Source organism: Tenrec ecaudatus, chromosome 4 (assembly GCF_050624435.1).
Source record: "Tenrec ecaudatus isolate mTenEca1 chromosome 4, mTenEca1.hap1, whole genome shotgun sequence".
Lineage (NCBI taxonomy): Eukaryota > Metazoa > Chordata > Mammalia > Afrosoricida > Tenrecidae > Tenrec > Tenrec ecaudatus.
In genome coordinates, this window is record NC_134533.1 from 39,971,784 (window position 1) to 39,995,882 (window position 24,099).

Below are 24,099 nucleotides of genomic sequence, written 5' to 3' on the forward strand. Positions count from 1 at the left end.
GCCCCTAAGTCTGACACTAACCCATATGACTGACACCGATCTACAAAGTCCTCCTCAATCTCTAAACACACACAATGATGCCAAATGCAGTAGGAAAGCCAAATCAGTGAGCATGTAATGTAAGCATCTCAGCACTGGAATGGGTCTCCATGCAGCTTCGCCGACACCCAGAGCTGCATCAGGGTAGGTCCATGTCTCACAGGAAGTGAGCCTTGCCAGCTGAGGCAGAGAACTAACTAAGGCAGCCGCACACAGGTCTGACCATCAGAAAATGCGACAAGACAGGTGCAGCTCACCAAGACATTTATCCCTCCGCCCTTTAATGAATTGCCCTTCAGTTAATCCCACGTGTGGGATCATTGGTCAGGTTGGCACAATAAACTTTAACTATCACATGATCCATTCCAAAGAAAGGTAACCCAACAGAATGTATAAATTATAAAAGTAATATCTTTACTATCATGTGCAAGTATAATTTTGCTGTAGATCATCCAACAATAGTTGCAAAAGTACATTGGCAAGGAGCTGCCAGAGGTTCAGGCGAGACTCAAAAGAGGATGCAGACAAGGACATCATTGTTGATGTCAGATGGATCTTGGCTCGAAGCGAGAATACCAGCAAGACATTTACTTGTGTTTTACTGGCTGTGCCAAGGCATTCAACTGTGTAGATCCTAACAAACTATGGGTAGCTTTGAGAAGAATAGGAATCCAGAGCACTTCATAATCCTATGAGGAACTTGTACATGGATCAAGAGGCAGTTGTGCGAACAGAACCAGGGAATCATGAATGTTTTAAATTCAGGAAAGGTATGTGTCAGGGTTGCATCCTCTCACTATACTTCTTCAATCTGTATATTAAGCAAATAATTAAAGGAGCTGCATTATATGAAGAAGAATGTGGCATCAGGATTCAGGGAAGGATTATTAACAACCTTCAAAATCAATGGTTCTGAACCTTCCTAATGCTGCGACCCTTTAAAACAGTTCCTCCTGTTGTGGTCACCCCAACCATACAATTATTTTTGTTGCTACTTCATACAGTGATTTTGCTACTGTTATGAATTGGGCGACCCTTGTGAAAGGGTTGTTTGATCCCCAAAAGGGTCGCAACCCACAGTTTGAAAGCCGCTGTTCAAAAATGCAGATGACACAACTTTGCTTTGAAAGTGAGAGGATTTGAAGCACTTGCTGATGAAGATCGAGGATCGCAGCCTTCATGATGGACTACATCTCAATGCCAAGAAGACCCAAACCCTCACAACTGTGCCAATATGTAATAATAGGATAAAGGGAGACAAGGTGGATTTGCTAAAGATTTCGTTTTCCTTGGCTACACAATCAAGGCGCATGGAAGCAGCAGTCAAGAGATCAAGACTTTACATTGCATTAGGTAAATCTGCACAAGACCTCTGCAGAGTGTTGAAAAGCAAAGAGGACCAAGGTGCACATGACACAGCCTTGGTGTTTTCGATCACATCAAATGCGTATGAAAGTTGGACGCTGATAAGGAAGACTGAAGAAGAATTGATCATTTGAATTGTGGTGCTGGAGAAGAATATTGACAGTACCGTGGAGTGCTAAAAGAACAAACTAATCTGTGTTAGAAGAAGTAAGGTCCGAGTGCCCCTTAGAAGTAAAGATAACAAGTCTTCTTCTTATATACAAGGGGCTACTGCTCAAAAAAATGGATTTTTTTCAAAGCTATGTATTGAAATTTTTTTACAAGTCAACTTAATCACCTTCAAAGTACTCTCCATTGCACTTTATATAATTGTCAAGTCTGCATTCCATTTTTGGAAACATTTTTCAAACTTATCTGTTTGGATGGCTGACAGCACTTCCCTTGTTTTTTGTTGTTGTTGTTGTTGTTGTTGTTGTTGTTCACCTCTTCTACGTTGTCAAATCACTGTCCTTTCAGGTCCCTCTGCATTTTTGGAAATAAAAGGAAGTCGCATGGATCAAGGTCACATGAGTAAGGTGCGTCAGCACAAGAGAGGCACACCGTTTTTCCCCCAAAACTGGCACACTGAGATGGCTGCATGTGCAGAAGCATTGTTATGTTTGCAAAACCAGTCCCCCGTCTGCCACAAATCAGGCCTTTTTTTGTTGCACACTGTTACTCAATCATTTCAGAACCTCGAAATAGAAAGCTTGAATAACAGTCTGACCCGGTAAAACAAACTCCAAATGCACTAGAAGTTGACATTTTCATCCATTTGGGAAGTTGAGGTTTGTCATCAATCGACATTTTACCTTTTTTGAAACAAGAAAACCACAGCACTTGAGTTTTCCCCATAGCACTGTCCTTGTAAGCTGTGTTCAACATCACAACATTTTCTGCGACATTTTTTCCCGAGCAGGAAACAAAATGTTACTGCTGTACACTGTTCTCTTAAATCAGCCATCACAAAACACGAGGTTCAAGTGAGACTGCATTTATGGAAAATTCAGTGTGACCTGAGAGCACCTTCCAAGGCGATGTCACTGGGTGCATTAACTCAGAGCGAGTTGCTGGATGCACCCTAGGGGGAAAATGTGTACTACCAAAGCTCTGCCCAGTGCAATTTTGTTTTGGAGGGGGTTGTTTTGATACCTCTTCATACTTTGGGCATGTTGTCAGGAGAGACCAGTCCCTGAAGAAGTACATCATGTTGGGTAAAGTAGAGCAGAGGCAGTGAAAAAGAGGAAGGCCCTCTAGGAGATGAATTGAAACCATGGTTGCAACAATGGGCTTCGGCCTGGGAGCAGTTGTGAAGATGGTGCAGAAACCAGATGGCACCTAACAGCAACCCATCCCTTCTGCCTTCTGAGCTTTATTCCTCAACAAACGCTGTCCTTTTTAGCTTTGGGTTGTTCCGAGGGATAATGTACAGGAGTGGCGTAGTAGTCGTCACTCTATAGGAAGACTACTGCTGTTTCTTTAAGTATCTGAGGAAGAGAGGGAAGTGGTTGCCAGGCACAGAACTCAGCTACTTCTCTTTCAATTAAATGCTGTCTGCTTTACTAAAGGCACAAATCCACCTTTTCTAATGAAACCTCATTTCTCTCAGGCCTGTTTATTACATAATTGATACGGTAGCAAAAGAAGACTAATTTCAAAATAGAATGGTAAATAATTGGCTCGGATCAATGTTCCAAATTTATAAAACAATGAGATTAGATTAGGAAATATGCTCTCTATCACATTCTGAACATTTTGGTCACTTCCGGCTTGACTTATTTACCTAACTGCAGTTTATTATGTATTTAGGCAACATAGAACAAGGAAGGAGACAGACATAGACCTGCTGGAGCTTATGTTCAATGAAATACACGCTCTGTGTCGAGAAGAAAAACACCACAAAGGTCGAAAGCAGAGGTGATGACTAATGGACAAGGAAGGAAGGCAGAAGATACACATAGGAAGCATTGGGTTTTTAAAACCCAGGTTATTTTTGAGTCATTTCACCAAGTCTTACAATCTGTATAAGGAAAACGTAGCCAGGCTGATGGCTTGAGTGGTTCTAAAAATAGGTCAAAATATGGAATCGGAGGAAACCATCTAAGCAACACTAACCTGAGACTCCAATTTTTCCTTCAATTCATCGACAAAGCTCACTGTCATTAAGCTGGTGCCAACCCATAGCAACCCTAAAGGACAGGGCGAAGTGCCCTGTGAGTTGCTGAGACTGTCGCTCTTTACAGGAGTAGAAAGCCCCATCTTTCTCCCATGGAGCAGCTGGTGGTTTCAATGTACTGAGCTTCAACACATAAACACTACACCACCAGGGCTCCTGTTCATTAACATGGAGCTTCTAAAATAGAATAATGGACGTGAAAGCAGTTAGGGAAATTTAGAGACCACGGGAATTGTTTTTGTGAATGTAATAATGGCAGCCTGTTTGCTCTCGTGCTCTGATAAATGGTTTGTGTGTGGGCGCTGTTCTCTTAAATATTGCTATTCATTCCAAATGAAAAGTGCTACACTTGTATAAGCAATCTCCACTTGAGATAGCTGACGATAGAATGCTTGTAAGCATGTCAAAAGTCTTATAAACACATAAGATTACGTCAAGTTTATACTATGATTGCTGAAATATTTTCTTGGGATTTGATTTTTTTAACTCGGGCAAAATGTTGTAAATTGAGAAGGTATATTTCTAGGTACTTAAAGGTAAATGGCAATGGATTTTAATATTTATGAATGAAATAGTGGAAAGCCTGAGCTTGAAGCTACAGAAGGTTTTAGGATGAGCTACTTGATAGTGATTCTAGAATTCCTAAATTTCACTGTTTATGGAATTAAAGTATTTTTATGTGAGAGATCTGTAGAAAACAAAAGGAATATCAACTGTCTATTTGATTACTTTGGTAAGAGATGCAGATCATTATTGGTCACATAAGTGGTAAAGCAGTTCTGGTGGCCCTGAGGGCTAGGTGTTAGGCTGCCAACTACGAGGTCTGTGGTTCAAAGCGAGCAGCCATTCTACAGAGAAAGCTGAGGTTCTCCGCCCTTGTAGAACTCTGCAGTCTTGGAACCCTCTACAGGGTTGCTATGAATCAGAAGAGACTTCATGGCAGGGACAGGGTGTGTAAGTGGTGAGAAGGGATGTGCAGAGGCTGCAGAAAGAAAGGTGGTAAATCTATTAGTTTATTAATAGTGAGTAAATAAGGGAAGCTGATTTCACTTAGAAATTTAGATTATTGGATAAAGGTTAAGACCTCACACTTCAGATATGTTCACCAGAAATACACATTTTGGGCATATTGAAAAAAATCTCAGTTCCAGATCTTGATTCTGCTAGCTGAAAGTTCATACATTCCAAATGCATGGACTTTTGTACACGAATCTTATTTCTTTTGTCTTTTTCTTCTATGGCTCCAAAATATAGAAATAGGAAAATTTTAAGTTATTTACTAATATTTCAATGTTTTTAAAAAATTATTCTTGTTTCTTCTATCCAGTCTTTGCTTACCATCTTTTATGTTCCAAACTAGTATAAAGTTGATTTGCTCTGAATTGCTTTGTTAGATAAGAGTTGAATTCAATGCTTAACTTTTTGTAGAAGTTGTGCATCCCACTTATCCTACCACCCCTTACACTAAGAAAATTGTTTAATCAATAGGAAAGTTTTCAATGAAAAGATTCAGTGAGCTTGTCCTAACTTTTGATATTTTTTTCTCAGTAACCTTAGTATCATGTTGTTTCATTAGTAGGAAATAGATATTTATCTAAATACACACTTTAAAGTTGGATCTTTTTCATTTAGATTCTCCCTGACCAAAAGATCAGGAAGAAAATAAAAATTTTGTAATTGAACATAACTTTTTTTGAAGTTTGATAACTTGACTTCAATGTATTCTGCTATTAACATGTGTGCCAAGCAAAATATTACATTAAAATATAGGTGAAGAACCCTAAAATGATAGCCCACTCATTAGATTTTTAAACATTGATTTATACTGCTTTTCTTCCAATTAATGCAATTAGTGTTGCTTATTTACTCATTGTTGAAATGAACTAGAAGATCAAAATTACATGCTGTTTCAATATGTTTAATCTTTGAAGTATTTTGGATTTTGTTTGTAACTTATTTAAAACACTTTATTTTTAACAAGAAATGGAAAGACTTTTTTAGTATGATGGCTAAATGTCATATACATCATTACCAACAACCATATGTTGTCATTGTACAACGCTAAAGTTATTATTACTCCATAAAATTTAGAAACCACATCAACCACTTTTGCATTCTTTCTATGGAAGCTTGCAAACCCAAATAAATAAATAAATGCACAGTGATGTGTTATACAAAATATGGGAAAAAGTGAAACCTGGGTAAAACCCTTGCCTTAAGAAAAGTAAGGGTTTTTTTTTCCCCCAAACCATTTTATGAGGCGCTAAGCCAGACATCATATTATTCCATAGTTCAATCATACCAAGCAGGGTTGTACAATAGCTACCAAAATCAGCTTGAAAATATTTTCTTCCTTCTTGAACCCCTTGATATCAGCTTCCTCTAACAGACCCCTGCTTCCTCCCCACCTCATCCCCCAGAACCCTCATTGAAGTTGTCTCTATAGATTCACCCATGCTGTGTTTCAAACTGAAGACATATGAAACCCATAACAAAGTGTCAAGAAAGCTACCGATAATGACAAAACACAACAGAAATAAACCCCAATAATAATAAAATATTAAAAACCAGATCAAGCCCAAAGTGTTTCAGAAGGGAGATCGTGACTCAATTTTAAACATTCAAGTCAAATTTGTCATTTAAATTTATGCGCGTTGTCTCTTCAATGCTCTCTGTCTCTGCCCAATAACTAGGTTGCTCCCATCCCTCAATGATGGCTAGAGGGAAATCACCACAGGCTTATTTCCTGTGTTGCTCTCACACCTGTATCTCGGCTCCCACTGTCATCCGTACCCATCCGCACTCCAGAATCCCACAGTTTAAGCCCTCTTACTATTCCCTTCTTCTACTTTGGATTTATCATTCATAATCCTTGAATCATGGGTGTTGGTGTGCTTATTCCATGTGGGTTTAGTTGACGTCTCACTTAGATGACTGCTTTTTTGGAAACAAGCCTTTTAAACCCCAGACACTATTCTATCTGATTTCTTCACGATCTAATTTCTTCACCACATTTTGCTACAGCTCCCATTTCGTCTGTATTTCCTTCAGGAGGGCGAGTATTGGGCCAGGCCATGTCATCAGAACTAAGTGTTTTTAGAGCGGAGCTAGGATTAAGTGTAAACCCTAAATCCATTCCTGCATCTATGTTTATTATCTGTCTCTGGTTCACCTTAGATACCTCCCTATATAAGGTAGAGAATCTTATCAATCATCTCCGTGGAATTTAAGCAACTTCTGTTTATAGTGTCACTGATTGGCCAAAGGTCCTAATTTTAAAGCACTATTGAGAGAGGGAGATTGTGCAAATGGAGACAAATCATATATTTCAATACTTGGATTATTCTCTTTTACACAATAAATCATTATATAAAACACATTTTCTTGATCTATGTGATTGTTCAGTTAATGTTCTATGAAAAATAAAAAATAATGATTGATTTTTATTCACTTAGGGACTAAGGTTTATTTAACATTTAAAATTTAATTAATATAACTAAACACATAATTTTTAAAAAGATAATCATATCTCACATCTCAATCCCTACAGAATAAGGGCTTTTATATAATTCAACAAGAAAAAAAACCCTTGCAAACTAGGAATTGATTAGAAATTCACATGAAATTTTGTGTCAGTACCTTTGTATAGACCAGCTATAGCTTAACAAATTTAAGACAACAACAAAAACAACTAACCAAACTTATTGTTCTGTGTATATGAAAGAGTAAAGGACAAGAAAGAACCAGTTCTTAAAATAGAACAAATTGGATGTACTTAACTGGTCAAATATCCATAATGAACAAATATAAGACCATCAGAATTACAACAATGTGGTACTGTGCAGAGATAGACACATTTATAAGTTGAAGACAATATAACATACAAAAACAGGCTCACACTTATATGAAACAGTCATATTTTACAGAATGACAGTGACAGATTAGTGATGAATATTGTCAGGACAATTGTTTATCAATGTAGGGAAACAAGTAGGGACCATGCCTAACACCATGATCTCTGATGACTCCTTTCACCATTTGCTTTTCTTCTGAAAGTGTCTCCTTGTGTTGGCACCTCACCTACCTTGTTGCCCAGACTACAGATCTGGGATCCATATTTGCTCCTTCCTCCATATATCATGGCCTGTTAACCTTCAACTATTAGACTTATTGTGTACCCATTCTTTGTCTCCCCCATTACTCTGCTAGCTCCAGGCAAGGCTTTGGGTCTCTGCTAGGTAGCATGGCCGAGTTCAGCTCTCTTTCTGTGTGGCCCTATCCCTCTCTGCAGGTAATTCTGCTACGATGACCCTGAGATTGTAAATGCCAACTAACTTTGAGGTAGATTTGTGAAGACCTCTTATAGATCCCTCGAGGAGTGACAGTCCAAGTTCCAGTTCCTAGCAGTGTGCTTGGTATATAGTAAATCCGATTTTTCCGTGAGCTCTACAGCAAAAACATCTGAAATTTGTTTGAGCCTTTTTATTATCTCACTCTGGTGTCTGGTATGTTTCCCACATGTTTTCTTCTTTGCCCAAAAGCTCTAGTTTAAGTTAATATTATTTTAAGCTATTGTGAAACCACTTTCACCCATTCTTCTTCCCTTCATGTTGAGCAAAGATACTTCACACATGAGCAAAAATGATTCTAAGTTAATTCAATTCTGCTTTTCTAAAATGATGCTTCTCTGGAAAAGAGTTAATCAGTCATGTGTAACACAAAACAGATTGTTACAAGAGTTATTTTAAATTATCTCTGCTCTTTATTCAAATAAAACATTAATTACAAATGTCTGGAACATCTTAGGTGTCCGATACACTTTTATTGAACAATTACATAATTTAAAGATATAAGAAATGTGTTCAATATTTTATTTAAATCAAGAAATGAATTGTTTTTTAGGGTTTTTTTTCTGTTGTTCTTATTGTTCTCTTTTGCCCTCATTTATTTCTGAAGAATTTTGACTGGCCAATAGAAGGACTGCTGGTTCCAAATAGCCCTCCCCTGAAGAGGCCTTCCTACAAAACACCAAAGCAATGTGTTCCTGTAAGACTCAGAGTTTTGCAAAATGGAGACAAGAATAAAAAGACAGCTCTTATTTTAATTGGGACAGACAGCTCACGAAGATGGAAAGTACAGTAAGAATTACTCATTCCTACCTTACAATTAGTACAAGGGGTACCCAAAACAGGGTAAAAAATTGTTTTCAAAGCTATGTGTTTAAATTCTTTTTACAAAACAACCTTATAACCTTCAAAGTACTCTCCATTACACTTAATACATTTGTCAAATCTGTGTTCCATTCTTGGAAACATTTTTTTTCAAACTCATCTATTTCAATGGCTGACAGCACCGTCCACATTTTTTTTTCTTCACCTATTCTACATCGTCAAATTGCTGTCATTTCATGACCCTCTTTATTCTTGGAAACAAAAAGAAGTCACATGGAGTGAGGTCAGGTGAGTAAGGTGCGTGGGGCAAGAGAGGCATGCTGTTTTTTTGCCAAAAGCTGCCACACTGAGATGGCTGTGTGAGCAAGTGCATTGTCGTAGTGGCAAAACCAGTCCCCCATCTGCCATATATTAGGCCTTTTTTTGTTGCACACTGTTATGCGATCTTTTCAAAACCTCTAAACAGAAAACTTAATTAACAGTCTGACCTGGTGAAGTGAACTCCAAATGCACTATGAGTCAACATTTCTGTCCCTTTGGGAAGTTGACAGATGTTCAGAACAAGGTTTATTGTCAATCAACAGTTCACCTTTTAGAAAGGAGAAAACCACTCATACACTTGCGATTTTCCCAAAGTGCTGTCCTTAAAAGCTGTGTTGAACATCACATCAGTTTCGGCAGCATCTTTTCCAAGCAGGAAACAAAATTTCACAGCCACACACTGTTCTCATAAATTGGCCATAACAAAAAATGAGGTTCAAGTGAAACTGCTTTTGTGAAAAAATTCACTGTGACCAGAGAGAACCTTCCCAGGAGACGCCACTTGGTGCACTAACTCAGAGCAAGTTGTTCTATGTTCACATAGTGGGAAAAATGCGCAGTGTGAGAGCTCTGCTCTTTCCAGAGCAAGTTTTGTTTTGTTTTATTTTGGTACCCCTCATATACATTCTAGTTTCTCCAGATGTTTGTCTTCTGGCTTAAAGATGTTTTCTAGTAGAATGTGCACTTATTTTTTTAAGCTCCACATTGATATTTGAAGATTCAATTAAATATTAAGATGGTTTCACTTTCAGGAAATTCATTTGAACATTGCTCATTTAGAGTGAGCACAGGAGAACACAATAAGGTGAAACTGAGTCATTCTGATTTAAAAAGTTCTATGATTACTACATCTGTTTTGAATTAATATTTCTTTTGTTTGAGCTTTACTGCTGTCTTGACATAACTGAACTCACACAAATCGATTCTTAAACATAACTTGGAAACTATTTATATTTTTATACACAATTATTTGGTTATGTTTAGACATTTGAAATACTTGATGAACAAATGCAGTTCCTCAAAACATAACTTCATTCACTTGTGTTCTTGTCTTGGAAATTACACTAGGAAATGTTATTATCCTAGAATAACAATGAATTACACTTTAGCTTATTTTATAAGATGAATATTAAAGTCTTCCCAAACAGCCAAGATTTTCTCAGCATAGGAGAAAAATTGCCTGCTACATTGTCATTACATTTTATGACAAAAGGAATAATAGATTATTGAAAAATTTTGATGCGGAGAATGAGTTAAACACATTGTTTCTCATATTATTAGCTGTAATATTACCTCTTGACCTTTCTTTTGGAATGGTTAGAATATTTGAGGCTGTGATAATAGTTTAATATTACTTTCTTCACATTGATTAAATATACTTCATACATCGCTGAACAATGAGTAACATTCAGATCGGCTGTCCACTGAACTGCCTGTAAAGATGATAAAGTAAAAAATTAATCTTCAAAGTAAAGTCAAGCCTGAAATTGAAATCTTTGACGCATACATTTCATAATTAGCTCATTCTGCTAGATGTAACGTGTGAAAGTAATGCCCTTAAAGTAGTACATGTTTTTTTTTCTAACATCCAAAGTTAGCATGTAATGTCTATTATCTCCTAAATTTATTTGGATCAAAATTATTTACAGAATTCCTCTCAGCAGATTAATATTTTAAACGCACAGTTTAAGCAGATAATCCAAATATCATACGAGAGATTTGTTCATTGGAACAACTATTCTAACAGAGGGTATGCGATTCTCACCACTGTCTGCCATGATACGGTCATGGGGCAGAATGTCCTGGTGAATCAAATATTCAGGTATTAGAAAGTCAGTCTGTTCAGGACCTGAATTAATTATTCTCAAATTATTGAAGCATACTGGCATAACAATAAAATGCTACTAAAATTAAACTATCATTGAGTGATTCATTTGGTGATGCAGAAAATTGTTCTATAGGATCATCAGTAGGACTTTCCCCCACCAGCACTATGTTTAAGTTCAGCTTCACAGACGACTTACATGGACCCGGTGTTCACTAGCATTGCAGGCTCAGAGTGCCGCCAAGCTTGGAGGGTCCCTCTCGCACATCCATACTGATCCGGTCGGAGTGGCCTCCCAGAGCTGTGTCAGGTGGAGGCCCTCTGTATTACTGTGAATGTATCCAGATTAAAGGCCTTCCCTGCCAGCAGAAAGACATTCTAATGGCAGATGTGGATACATCACTTGCCTGGCACTTAAAAAAAAGAAAGAGAATTGGCTTGTTTGGTGACTTTAAAAGCAAAATCAGGCCAGAATGATGAAATATAGAATAATTTCAACCAATCCTGATCTTGTAACACCCTTCAATCATTTAATAATTCACTCCAGTTTGGGTTTTGGTTGTTGGTGGGGATTCATCCACCTACAAAGTCAAAGGACAGTCAAATAGTATTTGTTCCCCATGGTGAGTAAGTAGCCTCTCTCGCCAGTAGGGCAGTTCTGTTTCCTCACAGGGGTCTCGATGAGCTGGGCACAACCGGATGGACCTATCAACAACAGGGAGCTTTGATAATGATGGGATATTTTGAATAAATTAAGACCAGCATAATTTTTCTTTTGTCACAGGTGAAATTTATCTCTCGGACCCTAAATTAACAGGGAGGAAATTTTATAAATGATAGTGTAAGGAACTGTAAAAGGAAAGTTCCATATGAAACCATTTAAAAAACCCCTTATTATTGTAGATCATTTGAATGTATATATGTGAGGCGTCTTATGTCTCTGTAAGTTACAATCCATGGCTTGCTCCTGCTCCTTAGTAGAAACTTAAAGGCCCTGTTTCTCCCTGCTTACTTCTTGAGCTTTAGCTCCTGTCAACGCTCTTCCCGTTTCCCTCTCTGAAACTCCCTTCCTCATCCCAACGCTTCCCAAGCCACCTTCATCTGACAGATCTTTTGCAAATATGTTTGGACTTCATTTCTAGATGTTGGTCTGAATGTTGCTCTTTTTGCTACGGGCTCCTCACCAGCACAGCATGTCCCGCTCTGCCTGTACTTACTGCTTATGTCTCCATTCATGAGATAAAGAACAGCTATGGTGCATTTGTTCATTTGTACGTGTATCACTGCACTCTGTGTTGTGGAGCAGTGTAGCCTGGTCAGTCCAATATTAAAGTATTACAGAATCGCTTTACTTACCACATGATTCAAGGCCATACATTATTTAAATCAGTCTTATTAAATCAATGAACTAATTAATACATGAATTGATACATAAATTTGATCATTTCTACTGTAATAATCAATAAGTATAGTTAGTTACAGTGGCTTTCACTTAATATAATGTGAAGTTTCTAAAAGTGCAAAGAATAGCTTTTTAACTTGAAAATTTGAGTAGATGTGTCTTCTAGAGAAACATTCTTTTTTTCTAACCATCATTATTTTTTTCTCAGATGAGAAATGTTTAGGTATGGATTGATTTTAGAGACACATATTAATAAAACACCATAGGCAAAATCAGTATAATCTGTGCCTTACCTTCATAGCTGATGAATTCACATCTCAGAGTGTTTGGCATTATTACAAGAGGATTAAAATACTGAGAATTGATTTGGGGGATAAAATTCATTTATAGTACCAATGTTTGTGAAGTTTAATATTTAATTTTGATGGTTTTTGAAAGTATCTTCTGTAGTAAGGCAGATTATTGTAGGGAAAACTCATGATAAAATAGGACCTTATGATTTTTCACATATTTAAACAAGTTGAAAAGATAATTGACAGTGTATACTGACATATCAATCAAATCTTGGATCATTTGTTTCAGAAATGTTGACACTGAAAGGAAAAAGGATGTGAAAATCCATGTCACCAAGGATTCTGAAACAGAAATAAACCAAACAGATTTTCATCAGTTTTTGGAGAGGTAAATATTGATTATCCTAAATACGAAGATATTTTCTTTTTATATGCTTGAATGACTATACACGTGTCTCTGTATAAGAAAATAGTTGTTAACATAGTGATTCTGCAGTTTTTAATCTGAATTATATTGACTATATGACAGTTCGTGAGACAGATGAGTAATTCAAAAATAATTTTTCAAATTCCAAGGTCTGACAGGTTCCCGAGCTTTCTGAACGACCACCTCTGTAAATACAGATTACTTTCATTTTTATTCATTTCACAATTTTACAACCACATTTCCTTTTGCTTATATTTATCTAAATCAAGACAAGAATAGTTGCATTTTAAGTACTCTGCATATTTTATGTATTCTAACCCAAATTTTAAAGTATCGTGAAATAAATCCAGCTCATATCTATTATAATTTTTCTTTGATCAGTATTTTTTCACCCAAATTAGAACTTTTTCCATAGAGTTCTTTAAAGAATTCAAAGGTCAAAGGTGGACACTTGATATGACTTTTACTTGTTGAAATAAGGCAAAGTTAATTTCATAGGACTTAAGGAAAAGTCTATGCAAAAATTAATTTTAAAGTAATATAGGTGGAACTTTTTGTTGGTGGTGGTACCTACCTGTGAAGTTACAGTCTCAGAATAGCCCTCACCCGACCAGCATCTCTCCATGAAAAACCAGCCCATCCCTCATGTGCTGTCCGTCAGCCTCAGAGCTGCTAACACGAGGATCAAGGAATGGGTTCCCACTGGCTCATTTCCTTTAAGTCCCTCTCAGAGAAATGGAAGGCCTAATTATTTGCTTAATTGCCTTATCCCATTAAGGCAATAAAATCTTCATACAACAAAATCTTACTGATAAATATAAAATTACTTCTTACAGCTCTTTCCTCAACAGTTAAGCAAAAAGGTTGGAAGAGGAGGGAAAAAGATGGCCAAAAAAAACTGTGATTATTTTCAACAGGCTTCTGTTACGTTTACACGGTGCACATGGATGGATGCTGCATGGTCTGCGGAGATATAAACAGAAAACAAAATCAAGGCAAAGCAGTCTTGCTCTTAAAGAACTTTCCATTGTTGGTGTCAGGGAATTTGCTTAGTGAAACAACCCGAAAGCCAGACGTGGCAGTATTTTAACTGCACGGAAGTAAAAGTGGTCAAGTGACCAAAGTGTACAACAGGTGTGGTCAACCAGGAAGGGGAGCCTGGTGCGGGGCCGCCCTGTGAGGACCACGGGGGGAGGGAGAGGTTTTAGTTGGGTCTTGATGAAGAGCAGTGACACGAGACGGAAGTCAAGGGGAAAATGCACCCATTCGTAGCGCCAGTGGACGTGACAACTCTTTGCAAGTACCCACGGCTGCTTTTGGTGGCCCAGGAGCTGGACTGAAGTCAAAGTGGGCCCAGCCTGAGGAAGGCCGCCTGGCGGGTGGTTGGAAGGGAGTCTCCATTATTGCAGAGGGGTAGCTGCTTGAGGGGCCCAGGTGGTGGAGTGCTTAGGAGTTGGCTGTGAACCGACAGGTCATTGGTTCAAAATCACCAGCCTCTCTGAGGGGCCTTTCTACTCCCATAAAGAGTTCCAGTCTGGCAAAACCATAAGGGCAGTACTACCCTGTCCTATAGGGTCACTAGGAGTCAGCATTGACGCGATGGCAGTGAGTTTCATTTTTGGTTCTGGTAGTTGTCTGTGAGCCTGGGAGACACAGCTTCTCTCTTATCGCTTTTCTCTCAGTGGCCACATTGTACGATTTATAATACAGTCTTCAGGGCAAGAGCTCCATGTGATGCTTCTCCGCTCTGTCCCTGAGAAAGCAATGTCATCAGAGATAAGACTTTCTGCTTTTCCTGGACCCTCTGAACCAGCGGTTCACAACCTGTGGGTCACAACCCCTTTTACAGGAGTTGCCCAATTCATAACAGTAGCAAAATTATAGTTATGAAGCAGCAACGAAAATAATGTTATGGTTGGGCTTCACCACAGCATGAAGACCTGTATGAAAGGGCCATGCATTAGGAAAGTTGAGAGCCACTGCTCTGAACCCATGTGAGCCAGATGATCCATGTTGATTTCTTGGTGAAAGTCACGGAACCTTATTTCTCGAACTTTAATGTGTCAGGGAAATTCAGGGTAATTCAAGTAGCAACTCACGCCTCAGTTTCCTCACTTTCAAAAATCTAAACTCTTCTCATTCTATAATTATGTCTTATGAAAAGCCCAGAGATTGAAGCTTGAATTTCATCTCTCCTAGCTTACTATCTAAACAAACTTATACTTGCTTGCTGAAAATGAGGAGGACTTGAAGGATTTGATCTTCACCAGAAGATCAAGGATTGTAGCCTTCAGAAGGGATTACAAAGCAAGGTAAAGAAAACACAAAAAAAGAAGAAAGAAAGAAAGAAAGAAAGAAAGAAAGAAAGAAAGAAAGAAAGAAAGAAAGAAAGAAAGAAAGACAATGCAAATCCTTGCACCTGGACCAATAGGTAACGTCATGATAAATGGAGGAAAATGTGAAAGTCATGTCAAGAACTTTGTCTTGTTAGGATCCTCAATCGGTGCCACATGGAAGCAGCGGACAAAAGATCAAAAGACATGCTGCGTTAGGTAAATGCGCTGCATAAGACCTCTTTACAGTTTTGAAAAGAAAGGATGTTACTTAGCGGACTACTGTGGGCCTGGCCCAGCGGAAACATTTTCAGTAGCCCCTTATGCGTGTGGAAGTTGGACACTGAATATGGAAGACTGGAGAAGGGCTGATGCGTTTGAATTACGCTTCTGGGGGAGAGCAGTGAACGTGCTCGGGACTGCCAGTCGAACGAGCACGTTTGTCTGGGAAGGAGCACGGCTGGAGCGCCTTTCGAGGCAGGGGTGGCCAGCGTTCCTGGCACAGACTTTGGACACGTTGTCAGGAGAAACCTGTCCCTGGAGAGGGACATTACACTTGGGAACGTGGAGGGGCAGTGAGGTAGTTAGTTTATTGTGCCCACCTGGCCGATAAACACATGTTGGGTTAATTGAAGGGCAGAAGGATAAATGGGTCAGTGAGCCTTGCCTTTCTCCTTCTCTGGCTTCTTGCTTGAAGATCGCACCCTGTGTGCTGGAGCAGTGGTGTGGAGACCTTTGCCAGCGCTGAGATGCTTACACATTCACTGACTCGGCTTTCCTCCTGCAATCAGCATCATTGCATCTGTTTTGTGAGATGGAGGAAGACTTTGTGGATTGGTGTTGGACATATGGGTTGATGGGTTAATGTTGGGCTTCTGGTCTTGGGCAGCACTGGGTTGGGATGTTCTCTTGATGCACATTTATGTAAAACTCTCTCTTACACATATGAATTTCTGTAGATTTGTTTCTCTAAAATACCCAGACTACCACATATGGTACCTTGGGGGTGAGGTACTGGAAAAACAAATCATAAGATGGAGAGTAGATGTTTGACCCCTCCCTCATGGTAGTTTTTCTTCTTTGTCTAGCCAGAGGTCAGATAAAGCCACACTGTTTACTTGGAGGTTTTCTGGGGGGAAATATGGGAAATATTAAATAGAAAGTTTGTAAAACCACTTGCTTTAAGTCATTAAAATTTGATCTTTAGATGAGTTTAAGACACACATGCAAAGAAAACTCTGGAAAGATATGCCCCACCCAGTGCTTTGGAGTACTCAGGAACCAGTAGTCTTTGTCAGAAGCTGAAAACATCTGGAACCATGAAGAAAACTCCCCTCTAGGGGTGGATTGAGTTAGTTTATTGTGTCAACCTGGCCGATAAACACGTGGGATTAATTGAAGGGCAGAGGGATAAATGGCTCCGTGAGACTTGCCTTTCCAGTTCTTGGGTCTCTTGCTTTCTGATGGTTGGGCCAGGGTGCAGCTGCCTTGGCCAGTTCCCTGCTTTAGCTGGCAGGGCTAACTTCCTGCAGGATGTCCCTAAGGAGAAGCCACATGGACCTGCCCCAATGCAGCCCTAGGTGTTGGAGCACCGTGTGGAGACCCCTGCCAGCGCTGAGATACTTACACATTCACTGACTCGGATTTCCTCTTGCATTTGGCATCATTACGTCCATTTTATGAGATGGAGGAGGACTTTGTGGGTTGGTGTTGGACATATGGGCTAATGGGCTAATGTTGGACTTGTGGGCTTGGGCAGCACTGGGTTGGGATGTTTTCTTGATGCACACTTAACCTTTACATAAACCTCTCTCTTAAGTTTCTGTGGATTTGTTTCTCTAAAGTACCCAAACTAACACAAGTATATACGGTGCTAATATTCCTGTGGGGTAAGTACTCCTGGAAGAGATGAAGTTCAGAAAAGTTAATTACCTTTTCCAAGGGCAGCCAATATGTGAAAGGGCTAGAATTTGAATCATGGCGCTTGGACTCTGGATCGCACATATGACATGAGATGGTTCAGAGATCATCTGGGGGGAGTAGAAGAAATTGATCCTGAAGAATCATCCAAAAAGCAAAAGGTGCATCTTCTGACTGGGGTCAGCCTTCTCTGTCACCCCAGCCCACCAGCTCCTATCAAGGAGAACTGTGGCCCAGCCTTCATTTGTTGTCCCCCAGCCTGCAGGGTGGTTACCACGAGAACCGGAGCCTGAGTTCCTACTGGATGATTTCTTCTAAGACCCTCTCAGAGATGTGGAGACCTAATTGATGCATGCTGAAGGATTTGCAGCCTTTGGTATGGATTACAGTTCAATGTAAAGCAAACCCCAAATCTCACAGCGAGACTAATGGGTGGCATCATGAGAAACAGAGATAAAAGACCGAAGCTCTCAAGGATTTTTGTCTTGCTTGGATCCACCATCAGTGATCATGGCAGCAGCCGTCCTGAGATCACCCAACACATTACAGAGGTGTTATGCAGCAGATTTACTAATGCAAAGTGTTGAAAATTAAGAATGTTATTTTGAAGACTAAGTTGGGCCTATCCCAAGCCATGGTGTGTTCACTCACCTCCTATGTGTTTGAGAGCTAGACTTTGAATAAGGAAGAGTACAGAAGAGTAGATGCATTTGCATTAGCGTGCTGGTGAAGAATGTTGAAAGTACCAGGGACAAACGAACAAATCTGTCTGGAAGAAGTACAGCCAGAATGTTCCTTAGAAGCAAGATTAGAGAGATTTTGCCTCATGTGCTTTAGACATGTTATCAGGAGAGACTAGTCCCTGGTAAAGGACACCATGCTTGGTATAGAGGCAGTAAAAAAGAGCAAGACCCTCGATTAATGGATCAACACAGTGGCTGCAAAAACAGTTCAAACATATTTGTGAAGATGGTTCAGGACTGGGCAGTGTTTCCTGTTTGATACTCAGAGCTGCTATGAGTCGGAACCAACTCGACGGCACCTGAACACAGCAGTTATTTGCTTGATTGCTTTAGTTCATTAAGGATTTAAAATTTAGAAACATTCTTCAGACAGCAGAGTTGCTGATCAGTGTAGAAACACATCTAATTTGATTACTATAGCCAGTACATACTAGCATAAAATCCATTCAGTAAGCACCTTCTACTTTCCTCGCCAGAAAGCCAGGCAGTCAGCACGGTGTTCCTTAGGAAATGCTCATCACTGACCTTCAGCTCTGCTCTCCTTTCTCACAGTGTTACCTCTTTACCTCTGCCTAACCTGGCTCTCAGTGTGTAGCTTCTCCCCTACCCTTTGACAGAGTTAAGACAACAACAACACAGATCAGATAACACAGCGTCTCTGCTCTCATAGCTGCCAGGGCTTCCTGATGTTTATGCATTAGAGGTCAAGTTCATCAGTGTGGCATCTCAAATGCTTTCAAAGCAGAGCCTGTGTTCTTTTTAAGCGTCATCTCTCCCCTCCTTCATCTACTCCACTCCAGCCAATTGCTTGATGGACGCCTGACCATCTGTAGCATTCAAAGCCAAAGATTTCCTTCTCTGATGAGCCCCCCACGGAGCAATTTCTTTCTTCTTCCTTTACATCCTCATAGCCCACTGGCCGGAGCATTTGCCTCTGACAACATGCCCGGTCATTTATTTTAGTGCATCACAATGCTGACTCCGTGGTGCTTGTAGCTGGGGGTGGGATGTTGAGGGGTGGCGGGATTGAGGGGAATCACTTTAATATTTAACCATGCTAAAAATTCTTTTTATTAAAAAAAAAATAAAACCCTCTGCTACGTCTTCACGTTGTATGTTGTCAGTTGCCCTCCGTAGGTTCGGAATCACAGCGACCCTGTATATTCATAGGCGTTCGCCAGAAGGAGACAGTGCTCCGTCCTGGCCATCCCCATGATTTTTGTCATGTTCAAAGCCAATCGTTGCAGCCCCTGTGTCAATCTAGCTTGTCAGGGGTCTTCTTCTTTTTCGCCACCCCTCTACTTGGCCGAGCTTGACCTCCTTTTCCAGGGCCTGGTCTCTCTTTGGTAACATATCCAAAATAGGTGAGACCAAGTCTCCCCATCCTTGATTCTAAGAACCACATTTTCATATGAAGTTAAAAATCCTCAGAAGTCACTCTTGGTGGAGGGGAATGAGGAAACACTTGGTGAAGCATTTGGAGAGCCAAATGGGGGCCCATTGGGCTTCTAACGGCAAGATCAGCAGTTCAAAACTACCAGTTGAACTGAGGGAGAAAGACAAGGCTTTCTACCCCTGGAAATAGTTACCGTCTCAGAAATCCACAGGGGCAGCTATACCAGGTCCTTTGAAGTCACTGTGCATCAGAATTGACTTGATGGCACCCTTTTTGAGTGAGAAAGGGCCAGAAACTCAGTGGGGAAAGACTGGGGAAGGTCTTTGGGGAAGAAGGAAGAGAGGGAGCAAAGGGGATATAAAGAAATGAAAAGTCAATGATGCTATATCTACTTCAGAATCGATCTCATCCAGCACTGGGCCAAGGCACTCTTCAGTGTCTACCCCAATCCTCCCAACAACCCTAGAAAGTAGGACATCTAGACTCTGAAACGTTAAATAACTTGCTCACGTTTCACAGTTTGTGGGGAAAAGACTCAAGAACTCTCATGGACCCCAGAGCCCCTTTCTCTATTCTCCCCAGTCCCGTCGAGGGAGTTGCCATTAGAAATTCAGGTTCTTGTTATCTGTGTTATCTTGTATTTTCTCCCTTCTGTACACGAAGCTTGCCCATGCAAGGCCAATATGTATATGTGTGTGTGTGTGTGTGTGTGTGCTTCTTTGTTACAGGTGCACTGAACAGCTAAAGTTGCCTTCTGCAGCTCGGAGGTTGTTCCGTGAAAAGGGGGAGGAAATCTTTACCCTGAAAGACCTGCAAAGAGATGAACTGGTAAAGACATGCATCTTTTGTGCATTTTTTTTTTTTTGCCCTTTGGAAAATTCTGACTGTCGTATCTTTGAAAACTTTTTCAGCCCAGCCTGTTTTCTTTCTCTTTACTTCCAGAAACTCACATGGCGTGTGTACTAGATTGGCTTGGTTATAGAGTCCTACTGTGATGTGTTTGGTTTTTGTAGAACTATTTCCTCCCTGTTTTTCAGATCAGTCATTTCTGTTATTCAGTCTTGCAAATGATTCACTCTTTCCTCAGCCTTTTCCAGTCTGCTTTTCATTTCATTCACTGCGCTCATTGATTTTATTTTAATCTCAGTTATTGAATTGTTCAGTTTTAACATTTCCACTTGGTTTTTCTTCGGGTCCTTGTTTATTTGATGAGATTTTCTAATTTGTCATGAGCTGAAGCATGGTGGCACCGTACATACTCGTGTATAAGCCAGGTTTTACAGCACATTTTTAAATGCAGTTTTTGCGGTAAAATTAGGTGCCTCAGCTGATGTTTGGCTTGGCTTATACTCAAGTATATATGGTAATTTCTGTTGAAGCGTGTTTATTATGGCTACTTCAAAATCCTTCTCGGCTAGTCTTAACACTTCTGTCATCTCAGTGCCAGTGGTGGCTGGTTATCCTATCTTATTCAAGATGGATTTTCCTGGTTGGTGGGATAATGAGGGATTTTAAAAATAGAAACCTGGGTATTTGTAGTATTACCTTATAAGACTGATGTTGTTAAACTTTTGTCTTGACTGGCCTCCTATGACACTGTCCTGACAAAGGAAGGGGTGGCTGGCCTATGCCCCTGCCTGATTGAAGTGGGCGTTCAGGCTCCTTTCTCAGTCTCTCTGGACATCCGAGGAGACCCACGTTACATTGGGCATGGATGGGTGTGGTGGATGGGTGCACACTAGGCCTCTGCTAACTGGGAAGGACCGCAGTGTCTCATTACTCCTCCTCATGGCATTCACTGGCACATGAGCACGGTGACCTCATTACTTTTGGGTGATGGTGAAAGTTCTGAATCTCCATGAAGATTCTCTGATACCACCCTGGCTAGAAGCAGAAGGGGTGCTTCATGACCACTGCATAAAGGTGAAAGTCCGTGCCCTCCTTAAGGGGATGGGGTATCCTCATGATCACATTCTTGCTCCCTCCTTGGCTTTCCCTGGCACCATCCTGCTGGTGGTGGTCAGGGTGCGGTGGGGGCATGGTTTGTGTATAGCCTGGTGAGGGTTGTAGTCTAGGCCAGAGCTGCTTAAATGGGTTCATCACTCTATATGGGGTTACATCGCTGAAAGGGGTGGTAGGGGATATTTGGCAGCAGTAAGAGGTTTCTGAATGCACAACAACCAAAAAACCAATTCAAAAGCAAATGGTATAATGAACAGGCAGAGCTTACCTGTGTTACCTCCCACAACTCGGCAGCATTGGTTTTGAACATACCATGTGTGCTCGGAGGGGGAAAAAAAATCAGCAGAGCTAGATGTTGTGTTTTGTAATACTATCAAAATCTTAGCTTCATTAGAAACTGTGTTTTATTTGCATACTTATTTTATAAATCTATATGCCTGGAGTTGTGAGTGGTAAAAGTTTAAGAAGCCAAGGGACTCTAGATTCCCCATTCAGCCTCTGTTAGTAGAGACGGAAGGGCGAGTGCTTCGGCAATATGGGTTTTAGATAAAATAAAATGCTTATTGCTGAAAAATTCCAGTCTTTTGAGGCTTTCTTTTTCCTGGTCTTTTACTTATGGAACAGGCTTGATAATCTTTTTAAATTTTTTGGGTCATTTTTGTTGACTTCAAAGAAACCCCAGCAAACTCACCACCATGTTTTCCTTTGGGTCCAAGGCCCCTAGCTGATCCTTCAGCCCATTAAGCAGGTGGAATAAGGACTTCTTCTTCATCTTTCTGGAAGCCAAAGTCTGTCTTTCCTGAAGGAGGCAAGCGTACATGCTATTTTGCATTTGCAGGTGTGTTGCATGCATGGGGCACGTGTGTTCTTAACGGAGGCATGTACCACATGGTGGAGCCTGCTGGTGTAGTGCTGACTCCTGGCCTAGGACCCACTAGCGGCTCGTTGGGAGAAAGGCTTAGTTTTCTACACCAGCGGCAGTCTCACAAACCCCCAGAGCATCACTGATGCGTCAGCTCTGCCTCGATGGCAGCGAGACAGGACACATGCTATTTTGCATTCTGCTCTTTCATGTAATCAACCCTGAATAGCTTACCATGCCATTACCTAGTCTTCTATTTTAAATAACCGCGTTGATTCCTTTGGGTGTGCTTGCGGTTTTCCTTATTCAGTATCCACTTATTATTGCATATTTGCATTATTTCTAGGATTTTGTGATTACACACAGTGCTTCAAGGGACACACTTGTTAAAAAAATCTAACCTATATCTCTGATTGTTTCCCGATGCTAAACTTCTGAAAGTAGAATTGTTGTCTCAAAGAACACCCAGCAGCCCTGAGTAAACAACATGCTCGGTGCCTACGTGGGTCTTGGGATGGAATCGTCAGTGAGCCTAAGCGGGGGCTTGTGGTTCTTCTTGAGCATCACATTAGAGCCAGGACAGGCTCGCCGCCTTCGCAGGGACCTCAAAGCTGCAGCTGCAGCCAGTGAAGGTGACTGCGATGAAGAGCCTGTGGCAAGTAGGGATTGGTTCAAGCTTTTCAAAACGAGGCCAGATTTACATGTCCTTATGGGCCACGAGGCTGTCCAGAAGTCAGACATTCCTAATCCTCGGGCAACCTTCCATAACTCTCCTGATTCAGTTTGCTTAGATTGGTTGCATTCAGTATCCATAAGGAAGGCCGATGGCACTGCAGCAAACACACGTCTCCAAATGCATGCATGGCACCTGGGTAGGGGACCGGCCATCGATCGCAGTGTGTCTGTGGGCACTTCCTTCTGTGAGACTTAATGAATGACAGGATTCCACGGCAACTCATTAAGTTTCTGCTTTGCTTTAAGTTGGATCATTTTTTAACTTGCCTGGAATCCAACTCATTTTTTCCCCCAAACAGGTATACGTTTCATGTGGAGAGAATTGGATCAATCCTGACCTGTCCATTCGTCAGCAAAAGAAGCAAATCTTCCTAAGGAACCTAACCTCAGATATTTCCAAAATTCGACTCTTCTGCAGTCTGCGTAAGACTGAGGGTAAGCATTGGAAATTTTTATACAGCCCCAATGCGAGTTTTTTTTATGCTACTCTTTAAGAAGCCTTGATGGCACTGTCTGGCGAGTGTTGCCTTATAACCACAAGGACATGGTTCGAAACCCCCAGCTGCTCCCTGAGGGAAAGCTGAGGGGATCTGCTCCCTGACAGGCTTGTCCTCAGCAGCTCCATCTACAGGGTCACTATGAGCCAGGATCAACTCAGTGGCACTGGGTTTGTTTTGGTTTCCTTTTTTTTAATATGACTTTTTTTCAAAACCATTTATTGGCAGCCAATACAGCCATCATATCATAGTTCAATCACATCGAGCAGCATTGTACAACTGCTACCACGATCCGTTTCAAAACATTCTCTTCCTGCTTGATCTCCTTGATATCAGCTCTCTGTTGCCCCTGCCCCCCCCCCCCACTCACTATATCCCAACACTACCACCACCACCTCACCCAAAGAACCTTTATTCTACTTTTGGCCTCGATAGGTTCACCAATCCTGAGTTTCCCCAATATAGAAAAAACAAACAAAACCCAGAAAATGTTGAAACCCAGATCAGACCCAATGCATATCAGAGAAGGCATCAAGTGACAAGAGTTTAACTGTTCACATGAAGTTTATCATTTTGATCTCCTACTGTCATCT

At 40.6% G+C, this 24,099-nt stretch overlaps 1 protein-coding gene across 1 annotated transcript in view; it reads left to right on the top strand.

Annotated features, from left to right (window-relative positions):
* Positions 1-24,099, top strand: part of DCDC1 (doublecortin domain containing 1) — a 469,848-nt gene that overhangs the window by 387,060 nt on the left and 58,689 nt on the right. Inside the window, exons 19-21 of the mRNA XM_075547690.1 lie at positions 8,576-8,757; positions 20,179-20,278; positions 23,309-23,444. Coding sequence (XP_075403805.1) covers positions 8,576-8,757; positions 20,179-20,278; positions 23,309-23,444 — 418 coding nt within the window. The remainder of the gene's footprint in view (positions 1-8,575; positions 8,758-20,178; positions 20,279-23,308; positions 23,445-24,099) is intronic.